Consider the following 13,984-nt stretch of genomic DNA (forward strand, 5'->3'; position numbering starts at 1 on the left):
CCTAATCTATTTGATCATATTTTTAAAACAGTAACCGTGCAAATCAATCAGAAATCCTACCAACCGATTGCTTCAACATATTTTATGTTTTAAAAAATGATTTTCTTTGGAAAAGGAAGGTGAAAACCCCATCTCCATGCCAAGAGAAGGTGTTGTTTTCTTCTGAAAATTCCTTTTTTTCCATCTTCATTTTAATAATTTGTTTTGCTTATTCAATGCTGATAGTGATTTTTATGTATATAAAAGAGTAATAGTTTTGGGGGAGAAAGAGCAAGTAAAGAAAGTTGAGGAAGAAAAGAAAAGAAAAACTCTTGTTGGGTTATTGAAGGAAGATCCATAAATCCATGGCTTCTAAGCTTCTTTTGATCACTGTCTTCGTCCTCGATCTCATTGCTTTTGGTTTAGCTGTTGCAGCTGAACAAAGAAGAAGCATCGTGAGTTTTACTTCCCCGCCTCGCTCTTTTCCATCCATTTTGTTCTTTCGGATTATCTAACCTCATGATTTCTGGGTTTCTTTTTGCAGGCAAAGATTGTGAAGGATAGTGAAATAAAGTATAACTACTGTGTATATGATTCAGATATCGCAACAAGCTATGGCGTTGGTGCGTTTTGGCTCCTAATGTGTAGCCAAGCTCTTGTAATGCTGGCCAGCCGATGCTTTTGCTGCGGAAAGGCACTAAACCCTACTGGTTCGAGGGCTTGGGCAGTTATCCTTTTCATATTGTGTTGGTTGTTTTTCCTGGTTGCTGAGATATGCTTGGTGGCCGGATCGGTGCGCAATGCGTACCATACCAAATACCGGACCATTTTCGGCGAGCAGCCTCCGTCATGTGAGACTGTGAGGAAGGGAGTTTTTGGAGCAGGGGCGGCTTTCATTTTCTTGACTGCCGTTGTCAACAAACTGTACTATATTTGCTATTCCAATGCCACGGAGAATAAGCACAGCCTCTAGGCTTGCGGCGGGTCGACCGGCGTCGCTGCCACAAAGTATTCGCTGTTTATGTGAGGTCCCGTTTCATGTGCTAAGGGTTCAATACATTAGGCAGGAAGATTGTAAGGTATACTACTATATTTTGGATATGGGTGTATTTATTTTTAAAATTCGTTCAAATATGCATGAAATATTTATTTGTTTGTTTTTTTGTTTTAAAATCAATCTTAGAAATTAATTGAGTAATAAAATTTTATTTGATTCGACCCGATAATTAAATCCGACTTTGGTGCATTTTAAAGGACTATAACCCAAGCCAACTTTAAGGCCCATTCTTATCAATTTGTACCTTACAGGCCCAGATTAAATATGTAGGAAGCAGCCTGATTGTGACTGAACAAAGTCGGGCACTCTACATTGTCACTTAAAGTCTAAGCTTAAGTACAAATTAGAACTTCCCATCTGGATTTTCTGCAAGTCTTCAAATCAGGCACTCACATACATTAATATTTTAAGTATTTTTATATTTTTTTATTGATTATCTAATATCACACATTTAAAATTTTAATATAATTAAACAAATTTAATCTGAAAAACATTTATATCTTTAACAAAGTTAATCTGAAAATATATATATATAAACTCGCTATAGATTAATTAATTGAGATGATGATTGCTGCATTATGTTTGAAAGACACCGAATACTGAGTGTGAGATTTTGGGAAATTTTAATAATTTCAATCAGATGCTGAAGCACGTTGAATATTCAAATTTCTTTAGTTTTTGGTCCATGTTAAAGCTTAAACAGGCTGTTGAGAATCAAGACACATGCAATGCCTGCATTCATTATAATATTTTTAAACTTACTAATCGATCAATTAATTACTATTTTAGTTGATAATAGTGGAAGTCATACATACATTACAAACCAAATATAAATAAATACATAATATATGAGAAAATATTATAAGATTATAAATAAATATTATTTTATAAGACTGATGTATAAGTTGTTGACTAATTCTCAATTAAAAAAAACTTAATGAATTTAACTTCTATGAAATTTAGGTAAAAATATTTATATAAAATATGTCAAAGAATTTGGTAATATTATATATATATATATATATGTGTGTGTGTAAATATTCTTCATTATTCGACTTTGCATATGCAATTAAATCATAGCTCATTATATAAACAACTAAATAGTACAAAAACCAACCCCATGAATGGCCTTCCTTGTCATTCATTTCGTGTATTAATTCTTTTTATTGGTTTTAGCTTCTGGGATTCTTCCAATTTCTCACTGCTATTTGATAATTAATATAAATTTATTGCACGAATGATGTGCACCAATGAGTTGTAATTATACCCTTTTTTGCTGTATGCTTTGAGAAGCTTTTCACTTTGTCTAGGGAAGTTATACGGTGCGGTAACTTAATATACGATTAAAAAAATTAATTTTGTTATTATTTTAAATAATAAAATCGATAAAACGTTATTGTTTCTACCGGATTTGTTATTATTATCAATTACCGATATATGTAATTACGGTAGAAAAATCCGTCAAAAAAAAATGTTTTAAGTTTTTTTCTATCGTATTTACCTATATCAGTATTTAGAACCGATAAAAATAATAATATTTTCGATTATTTTTTATCAATTTTATTATTTAAAATAATAATTAAACCGATAACACCTTATTTTAACTATATATTAAGATGTCGCACGTAATTATTTGCCCTTTGTCTAGCCAGGTTAAAATCAATTGGATTTGGGGCAGCTAAAATCAAATTTATTGTATTGCTAAGCTATAGCATGCTTTTGGGCGCGTTAGGGGTTCATTTTTCAAGGTCATGTAAAAATATATCCTCTCATTTCATGTCATGTATTGAATTTTTTTTTTATTATATTATGTTATCGTAAATTCAGAATTTAAATATTAACTATAATAATTTAACTTTTATTTCATATATGACTTTAAGAAAATAAATGACCCTTTTGTTAAAGAAGGAAAAACATACAATCAATGTGATGAGTATCTCAAGTAAAATACAATGAATTGTATCATCTTCTTGAAAATAATGTGTATATACATATTCTTGTTTTGGGGTTATCAATGCATAGACAATGACTTTTCTCTCTCTCATTTTAGACTCGATTAATTTGATCTGACCCGGATCGTATATCTGACTTTAGTGGGTGCGTCTCTCAATGAAAAATTTTCTGCATATACAAACACAAATATAAATATTGTTTAAATAATATCAATCTGCTTACCACTTAAATAAATCTGTGTTGGTAATAATATTGCATACTCTTATTGTTTTATGATTTTTATTTAATATTTATTTTTAAAATTTAAATTTACTAAACAATATATTTATAACGACAAATTTTATTTACTAATGATCTTTTTATAAAAAGATTTTATTTCCTAATTATTTGTTAGTTAAGAAATGGAATAATATTTTATATGCAATAGAGAGATCCTCCAGCTTCCAGCTTTCAATAGCCGAACCCCAAGAACCAAAAGCCAAAAAAATCAAATCAATCTCTCAAACAAGGACATCACCAAACCCCCCAACTTTGCTTCCCCTCTTTTTCGGGTTTAGCGTTATAAGAAATATAGAGTAATAATAATGTAATAGGTGAAAATCATGAAGAAATATTAAAAAATTTGGCAACCAAAAAACTTAGTTTGTCGGTTTGTATTGATACTTTATAAAAATATATTGATTCTGTCATAACCATTTTTTAAAACAATTATGGTTTATTTATTTTATTATTCTATTATTATTTTTTTAAAACAATTATGACTTTAATTTGGAAAAATTAGTGATTTTGAATGGATTTGAATAAAATTGAAAAGAGTCGCCATCGACCTTTGGGTTAGGTAGGTCAAATACCTAAAACGTCTTTTAAAAACAATTTTTAAGAAAAATAATTTTATAAGACAAAAGTTTGGTCTACGTTACCAAAGATTCATTTAAAATAGGTTCGGGAGTCGGTTACGTGTGGGGAAGGGTAAACACCCCCACAAAGCCCAAAATTGGTACTGTGTAGCTTACACATCGTCGTAAATGGTGGAAATTACAATTTGAATATGAAGTAAAAATATAATCTATTCATTGAATATTGGTTAAAATAATAGAAATACTTCACTTGGTAAGAAATCTCGAGATTTGCAATCCTCCAACGGGAAAGTTATCTCATCTATTTCTCATCTATAAAGTATATCCTATCTTTGAATTACCACTAAATAATATCATCATGAGTAGAAAATAAAATATGCTTAATTTATGTATCGTTAATATTAACATAACAACCATTAATACAATAAAAATTATGAAAATAGAATAATAAATAAATTATGATCTATTTATTGAATATTAGTTAAAATAAATATATAAAAAATAAAAAAAATCCTTTTCTCGATAAGAAATCCCGAGATTTGCAATCCTCCGCCGGGAAAGCTACCTCGTCTATTTCTTACTTGTAAAGAATATTTTCTCTTTAAATTAAAAAAAAAATAATGACGAAAATTGACATAAAATGCATCATATTATACTTTTCCAAAGCATACATCATTCATATTAAGAATCAAGAAATAAATAAATAAGGATTAAAATTTAAACATCAAACAATATGAACATAAAATAAAATAAAATAACAAGAATAGAATAACAGTAAAAAATTTTCATAAGCTCGTACAAAGGAAGAATTTGTGCTTTCAAATCCATATTTTATTTGAACGTCGTATCGGATTGCACCACTTCGGTCAAATAGTACTTTCCACGCCCGTTCTACAATTTCATGTTCTTGAAAAATATTTGAATGAAATTAACAACTAAGGAAATAAAATAGAAACAAATATGATTGCAAATGACAAATAAAATATTTACAATATTAAATAAGAACATTTACTATACATGTATAAAGGATTGAAAAGCAAACAATTAAATATTACAAACCAAACTAAAATACCAAAATAAATCATTTAAGGCAATAAAATGTAATTAACGGAAATTAAAAGAGCTAAAATGACAAAAAAATATTAGGGACTAAACTGCAAAAATACAGGAAATTAAAGAACCAAAATAGATATAATCGAAACTTTAGAAACCAAAATGGAAAAAAAATGAATTTTGGGAACTAAAACAGTAAAAAACAGAATCTTCAAGGGCTAAACAGCAATTACAAAACAAACAGAACCCAAATATAAAACATTAAAAATACAAATACTAGAAACCAAAATAACTCAACAATATTATTAAGGACTAAAATAAAATGAAAGTAAAACAAGCAAGCCATATTCAGCATTTAATCCAATATAAAAGTAGTGATCAAAATGCATTCAGAATCAAAATACATGGATTATAAACATGAATAAAACATGTATTTCTTTTACATAGTAAATAGTGACTAAAATGAACCAACAATAAACTATACTGCACATGTATAAATAAATTAAAGTTTGATGGCTGAAGCACAAATATAACCACAAAAATATTTAATAGCAAATAATGACGAAAATGTAACAAAAATAAAATAAAAGCTCAAAATGAAATGATGAAATTTCATTAAAGTGGTAAGATTACAACCATTACACAAGCTACAGGGACCTTAACTGTGGTTTACCCATAAATGCTAAGAGCACGCGTGCAAGATTACAGAGATAAGGGGACCAAATAGGCTATTAGCCCTTAATCCCCATCACTCGGCCTCCCCTGTCTCAGAACGACGTCGTTTGACGTCTGAGATATACCCTTTAAGGGTTATTATGAAACCCTAAAAATCATTTTATTCTCCCCCCATCAGCCGTTTCACTCGTTCTTCCCTCATAACAGAGAGCCGAAAAGGCTCTCAACCTTCCTTCTTCTCAACCCTTCTCTCTAGCAAACAGAGAACCCAAAACTCCCCGGCCACCGTAGATCGGTGGCCATGGAGAGTAGCCTCATCTCTCTCTCACCTAAAAACCTAAGCGAATCAAAACCCCAAAACCCACTGTACTCCAACCCTAACCAACCTAGAAGAGAAGAAGGCTTTACCTTCAGATACGGGGCTAGCTGGGATCGGAGAAGGTCACAACGAGGTTCACGGTGGTGGTTCGAGGAGGAGGTAAAACTCTTCTTTTCTTCTCTTTTTTTTTTCTGTTTCGAATTTCTCTCCCCTCCTTTCGTTTCTTTTTTTTTGTTCTTTTATCTTTGCTTGCCTCTGGATTTCCCTTGAGATGATGATGATATCTAGGTAGATAGGATTTGATTTCTCTGATTTGGGTGAATAAAATCCAGATTTTTCGGGATTTTCGGGTGTTATTTTAATGGGTTTTTAGATTTGGGGTAAGTTTAGGCCACTGTTCTTTGATTTGGTTACTGTTTTTACAGGAACCGGTCACTGTTTGATGGATGGATTCCTCATAGCTCCGATGACAGCGGCGGTGAGGGAAGCAGCCAGCTTGAACGGCTGGGAAATTGAAGGCCAAATGGCTGTGGCGGCTGAGTAGGGGATTAGGGTTTGAAACCCTAATTTGTTTTAGGGTTTGAAACCCTAATCTGATTTAGGGTTTGAAACCCTAATCTGATGGGTTGTTGGGCTCCGGGATTGGGCCAATTGGGCTTCGGGTTGTTGGGCTCCGGGATTGGGCCAATTGGGCTTCGGGTTGTTGGGCTCCGGGATTGGGCCTTTGTAATCTGAATTGGGCTTCTAAGCCTGCAAAAAAAATGTAATATGTAAAATTAATAATAATAATAATTAATAATAATAAAATAAAATAAAAAAATAAATATAAAAGACCCGGACAAAAACGGGTGTCTACAACTGCCCCTCTTTGCACATACTTGTGTTAACAAGAACAGTGCAAAGACGACAAGCCAACACGTTTTTGTCTGGTTCTCCCTTTCAAACTTAGAAATTGAATAATGTTGATTGTTGGGGACGACACTGCTCATACGTGATGAAGAGTTCGGGTCGTCTAAGGGAAACACGATTCCTACATGATGAAGAAATCTGGTCAAGGGATGACACGACTCATACGCGATGAAGAGTTCTGGTCATCTTTAAGAAGGGTGATAACTCGGTTCCTACGTGATGAGGACGGCTGATTATCTAAGGTTGACACGGCTCCTACGTGATGAGGAAGTCTGGTCGTCTAAGGGTAGATGACATGGTTCATACATGATGAAGAACTCTGGCCATCGTTAGGAAGGGTGATAACTCGGTTCCTACGTGATGAGGACGGCTGGTTATCCTAATGTTGACACTCTCCTACGTGATGAGGAGATCTGGTCAGTTGATGTTGACTGATTCATTGCTTCAATAATGAAATAAGTCTCGAAGATCCTGTAAAAATGGTCATATGCCATGATTTCATGTTAGCAATATGCCCTAAGGATGATTTAAATGCATGTTTAAAGAGTTATGCTCAGTTCGATCCTGGCATTGGGAATCTCTCATACTCCTTGACCGGAATATGCGATATTTATGCGTTTGTCCATGCCTGGTTACTTCCTTGACCTCTCATTAAATATTCTTTGACTTGGTCCTTCTGATCTACCCCGAGAGAGTTTATCTTGCCTCTTTGATTCTTTGGTCATTGATTGATTTTTCAGAGAAAATTCATTCAGAATGGTCTTTCCTTGTTGCATGCCTTTAAATTGGGACTTCTTTGCTTGGGAAAAGTATGATTATGTTGAAACTGATTTCTTTAATTTAAACCCTCTTTTTTCTCAATGATTTGTTTAATGATTGATGGGAGCGTGCCTTCGTATGTGTTCTCTGGCGAACACCTGTTTCAAAATCCCCATACTCTGACACTTTTCCGAGTAAGGCATAATAACCGATGTTATTGATTAGTAATTTGGTGAATATATGCGAGGATATTGAATCAAATTCAAAAATTTCACTGAAGATAGGTAATGAGAAAGTACAATCTTTTGGGACAAGAAAACAAGTATATACAAAGGAAAAATAATGGACAAATATAGTGAATATCAAATGCTGAATCCTTTTACTTCTTCACTCCAAATCTTTCTTGAAAGTTGACATGTGTTTCGAAGATTCAGATCGTACAAAAGATGTGTGAGTATGAGAGTCTTTCCCTAAACTGTTAGGCTTCCGGGGGGAATCCACCATTTCAATTTCTGATTATTCGAGACGTCCATTACGGATTTTCAACTCGAATCCTCCTTTGGTTTCAAGATGCCCATTTTGGGTTTTCATCTTGAACCCTCCTTTATTTATTTTTTTCTTCTTTTTCATTTTTCATTTTTTTCATTTCCTTTTTTTTTTTTTTAAGTATAATATCGCTTGACCGAATCTGAATTCACGGGATTAGGCAAATCTTCTCCATCCATTTCTGTTAACACCAAAGTTCCTCCTGAGAATGCCTTTTTTACAACATAGGGACCTTCCCAGTTCGGCATCCACTTCCCTCGAAAGTCTTTTTGCATAGGTAGGATCTTTTTTAGTACCAAATCGCCTTCACGAAATTCTCAAGGTCTGACTTTCTTGTCATATGCTCGTATCATCCTTTTCTGGTACATTTGGCCATGGCAGATAGCTTTCAGCCTTTTCTCCTCAATCAAATTTAATTGATCAAACCTACTTTGTACCCAATCAGCCTCGTCCAGTTTCAACTCCATCAATACTCTCAAAGAAGGTATTTCCACCTCAACAGGTAGAACTGCTTCCATCCCATATACCAAAGAGAATGGTGTTGCCCCAGTAGATGTACGAACGGACGTGCGATAAGCAAGCAACGCAAAAGGTAATTTCTCATGCCAGTCCCTATATGTTTCAGTTGCTTTTGTGATGATCTTCTTGATGTTTTTATTCGCTGCCTCTACTGCCCCATTCATTTTTGGGCGATAAGGAGCCGAATTGTGATGTTTGATCTTTAACTTTGTGCAAACTTCCTTCATTAAATCGTTGTTCAAATTCAATGCATTATCTGTGATGATCCTTTCAGGTGTTCCATATCTACAAATGATTTCTCTTTTTAGAAATCTGCACACTGCTCCTTTTGTGACATTAGCATAAGAGGCAGCTTCAACCCATTTGGTGAAGTAATCTATAGCCACTAAGATAAAACGATGTCCATTTGAGGCCTTCGGTGAAATTGCCCCAATGACATCGATGCCCCACATTGAAAATGGCCAAGGTGCGTTCATTACATGGAGTGGTGAAGGAGGAACATGTATTTGGTTATCATGAATCTGGCATTTATGACATCTTCGAGCAAATCTGATACAATCTCCTTCCATAGTGGACCAATAGTACCCAAACCTCATGATTTTTCTAACCATTGTGAATCCATTAGCATGTGTTCCACAAACTCCTTCATGGACTTCCTCAAGTATTTTCTTGGCCTCGATTCTATCCACACATCTCAAAAGCACCTGATCCTTGCCCTTTTTATACAATATATCTCCATCAAGGACATACCCCATTGCTAATCTTCTTAAGGTCCGTTTATCATTCTCCGCTGCCTCCGCCGGGTAAGCCCGATACTTCACGTACTGGAGAATATCATAATACCATGGGAGATTATCATCCTCTTCTTCCTCTATGTTGCAACAATGAGCTGGCATTTCTCTTATACTCATCCGAATAGGCATCATTCGAGATTGATCATCGGCCTTAAACATAGCTGCCAACGTAGCCAAGGCATCTGCCATTTGATTTTCTTCACGAGGAAGATAAGCAAAAGAAATTTCTTCAAACTCTTTGATCAACTCCATTACTAAGTTCTTGTATTCTATCAACTTGGAGTCCCGAGTCATCCATTCCCCGCGAAGCTGATAAATAACCAGAGCAGAATCGCCGAATACTTCCAGGCTTTTAACTTTGCGCTCAATTGCAGCTTGAATACCTAAGATACATGCTTCATATTCCGCCATATTGTTAGTGCATTCAAAGGCGAGCCTACTAGTACAAGGATAATGATCTCCCTCAGGTGAAACTAGTATTGCCCCAATTCCATGTCCCACAGCATTAGAAGCGCCATCGAAGTTCATTTTCCATGCTTCATTTTTTGGAGTATCTTCTTCAGTAACAAATATACTCATCAAGTCTTCATTCGGAAAATCGAATTTTACTGGCTCATAGTCTTCTAATGCTCTGCTTGCCAAGAAATCTGCAATAGCACTCCCTTTAACTGATTTCTGGTTCATATAGACTATATCAAATTCGGACAACAACATTTGCCATCTCGCCATCCTTCCCGTTAGAGCCGTTGATTCCATCAGGTACTTTAACGGATCCAGTCTTGATATCAACCAGGTAGTATGATACAACAAATACTGTCTCAGCCTCTTAGTAGTCCATACTAAAGCACAACACAACTTTTCAATAGAGGAATATCGAGCCTCACAGTCAGTGAATTTCTTACTGAGATAGTAAATAGCTCGTTCTCTTCTTCCAGTTTCGTCATGTTGGGCCAACACACATCCCATTGACTTCTCAAAGACAGTCAAATATAAAATCAATGGTTTGTTTGGGATTGGTGGCATCAAGACAGGAGCATTAAGTAACCCTTAATTCTATCGAAGCATTCTTGGCAACTATCATCCCATTCTCCTGGGTTTCGCTTTCTCAGTAATCGGAATATTGGATCACATTTCTCAGTCAACTGAGAGATGAACCTGGCAATATAATTTAACCTCCCCAGAAAACCTCGTACTTCTTTTTGCGTTCTAGGGGGAGGTAATTCCAAAATTGCTTTGACTTTATCAGGATCTATTTCTATCCCATTCTCACTGACTACAAATCCCAATAACTTCCCTGAAGTAGCTCCAAATGTGCACTTGGCCGGGTTAAGCTTGAGCTGGTATTTCTTTAATCTTAGAAATAGTTTCCTTAATACTTTTACATGTTCTTCTCCAGTTTGTGATTTGGCAATCATATCATCCACGTACACTTCTATATCCCTGTGCATCATATCGTGGAACAACGTAACCATGGCTCTTTGATATGTTGCCCCAGCGTTCTTAAGTCCAAAGGGCATCACCTTGTAACAAAACGTACCCCACATTGTCACAAAAGTTGTCTTCTCCATGTCTTCTGGGTCCATCTTAATTTGATTGTAACCTGAGAAACCATCCATGAAAGAGAAAAGAGCATGACCAGCCGTATTGTCAACCAAAGTATCGATATGTGGGAGTGGAAAATTATCTTTGGGGCTCGCTCGATTGAGATCCCGGTAGTCAACACACATCCGAACTTTGCCATCTTTCTTTGGAACTGGCACTATGTTTGCTACCCATTCAGGGTACTTGGCCACTTGTAAAAATCCAGCATCGAATTGTTTCTTCACTTCTTCCTTGATTTTTAATAGCATATCTGGTCTCATTCTTCGAAGTTTTTACTGAACGGGCTTGCATTCCGGCTTTATTGGTAGCTTGTGCATCACAATGTCAATTTCCAACCCCGGCATATCTTGATAAGACCAAGCAAACACATCCCTATATTCCCGAAGAAGGCTTATAAGACCATCTCTTATTTTTGGTGAGAGTGAAGTGCCAATTTTAACTTCCTTTATATCCTCTTCTGTTCCCAAATTTATTGTTTCAGTTGTCTCTTTGTGGGGCAATATTTGTCTATCTTCTTGCTCCATCATTCTAACAAGCTCAGAGTTTAACTCACATTCCTCTTCATCTTTATAACCCTCAGATTCTTCGAGACACATGTCATTTTCAAAATCAATTTGTGGTTCAAAAGTATCATTACTCGAACAGTTGATATCTGAAGACCTGCGAATCAAAAGGAGTATATTTGGCTGTGGACAAAAATTTTATCTAATATTTACCAAGAGAATAATTATCAATAAAGAATAAAGAATACTCAAGAGATGAATAAAATATTTGCTAAGATTAGAATGAAAGAAGAACACTGTTTCATTAAAGCAATGACAAATAACAATTTGTCCTTTTACAAAAGCCCTATTATATTTGGGTCAAAAGGAGACAGATTTGTTATTATGCATTACTTTGAAAAGTGCTTATAGAACACAGGGAGTTCTTCAACAGTGTAATTTTTCAAAACATAGCCAGGAGGACACGGACGAATTGATGCCAATGAACACTATCCAGTAGAATCTTCTGTGATAACGTTGATGCTCAGGCTTCCCCATAAATCTTCAACAAATTCTGTATCTTCAACATGACTGTTTCAGCATGTCAATCATAAATCCTCCAGACACAAAAGATTTGGAAAGTGGTGGACTGACCATGGGTCCCCAAACAAGATCTTCTCCCTTTACTCTTGCCTTCCTCCTTTCCTTAAGCTTTTGTGCATCCTTGACTTTATCATGGTACATTGGTTTGTATCCGAGACCAAAATAATTTCTTTTAGGAACTGCAGCCGGCCCTTCAGTGATGCCTTGCAGTTTCTTTCCCAAGCCTTTCCCTGCCTTTGCTCCTCTAGCTAATGTCTCTTTTAATTGCATCTTTGTATTTTTTGAAAGACGAGGAATGGGAATTCTTTTGCCTTCAGAGATAAAAGTAGCATTAACAAATTCCAAGGACTGGAAAGATGACTCTAGTGCATTTTCATCTACCCCTACATATGGTGCATCTGTAGTGATAGAGGCAATGATGTCTTCTTCCGCTTTGATGGTCACCAGAGTCCCATCAACAATGAACCGGAGCTTTTGGTGAAGGGAGGAAGGAACTGCCCCAGCCATGTGAATCCAGGGTCTCCCTAGCAAGCAACTATAACTCGGATGAATATCCATGACAACAAAATCTACTTCAAATGTTGTAGGGCCAATTCTGAGAGGGATAATCATCTTCCCCATTATCTTGCGTTCTGTCCCATCAAATGCCCTTACAGCATTGCCACAAACCCTCATTTGTGATACATCCACAGGAAGTCTATTTAGAGTGGCGAATGGCATAACATTCAAGGCCGATCCGTTGTCAATTAACACCCCAGAGACGATGACTCCTTTGCAATGAGCCGTAATGTGTAAAGCCTTGCCCCTGCCTTTTCCTTCTTCAGGTATTTCGTCATCATAAAAATAAATAAAATTATCTGCATTAATATGATTTACCATCCTGTCCACACGTTCCACTGGTATATCCTTCCCTACAAAAGTTTCATTCAGCACTTTGATCAGAGTATTTCGATGTACTTCCGAATGCAATAGTAGAGATAATATTGAAATCCGCGTTGGGGTCTTATGAAGCTGTTCCACAATATTATACTCGCTGTGTTTCAGAAACTTTAAAAATTCCTGAGCCTCCTCAATCTTAACAGGCTCATTCAATTTATCATCAGGATCTTTAATAACCACATCTCTTACTTTATCAGCTTTTCCAGGAGCATAGCATCTTCCACTCTTGGTGAAAAATCCAACTTCAGCAACTTCTTCCTCCTTACTCTCAGGAGTATTAATTTGGCATGTATAGTCCCAGGGAACACTCTTGTTACTCTTGTAGGTAAAAGGCACAGGGGTTTTGATCACCACCCTAGATGTTATACTTCCACTGCTGGCCTCGTAATTTGGTTTCGATATGACCAGGACAGGCTTTTTTAAAATCTTTTCAGCTTCCCTTGAATTTTCTTCAGAAGCGCAGATATATCTTTTATTCTCACTCATTCTTTCTTCATAGAACTGCAACTCCTGCTTGTTCATTAATTCTTGGACTATTTGCCTGAATTCTTGACAGTCCTGAATCTGATGACCATTTTCACCATGGTATTCACAAAAGTTCTCTATCTTTTCCGTTGAGCATTCATTTCTAGGGCTCAATAACCCTCTCTCCTTTATTTGAGCATATACCCATTTCATCGGTGTTCTTATTTCTTCAATTCTCCTTTTAATTTTCTGATTTTTCTCAATAGCGTTCACTCCCTGATTCTGATGATTTGGAAGCGGGTTTGCAGCAACACAGGGTGCTTCAGAATCATTAAAGGACACCACCTTTCTCTTGATCAGATCTTCAACCACTCTTTTGAAAGCGAGACACTTTTCAATGTTATGTCCTCTGAGATTTGCATGATATTCGCATGTCTCATTTTCGTTGAACCATTTTGGATAAGGTGGTTTAA

At 35.6% G+C, this 13,984-nt stretch overlaps 1 protein-coding gene across 1 annotated transcript; it reads left to right on the forward strand.

The window, feature by feature from the left end:
* Positions 1 to 282: 282 nt before the first annotated feature.
* Positions 283 to 1,080, forward strand: LOC120121338. Its single transcript, XM_039140722.1, has 2 exons — positions 283 to 434; positions 524 to 1,080. The coding sequence occupies exons 1-2, from the start codon at positions 345 to 347 to the stop codon at positions 950 to 952; spliced, it is 519 nt and encodes a 172-aa protein (XP_038996653.1). The 5' UTR covers positions 283 to 344; the 3' UTR covers positions 953 to 1,080.
* Positions 1,081 to 13,984: the final 12,904 nt, after the last annotated feature.

Source organism: Hibiscus syriacus, unplaced genomic scaffold (assembly GCF_006381635.1).
Source record: "Hibiscus syriacus cultivar Baekdansim isolate YM2019G1 unplaced genomic scaffold, ASM638163v2 tig00110371_pilon, whole genome shotgun sequence".
NCBI lineage: Eukaryota > Viridiplantae > Streptophyta > Magnoliopsida > Malvales > Malvaceae > Hibiscus > Hibiscus syriacus.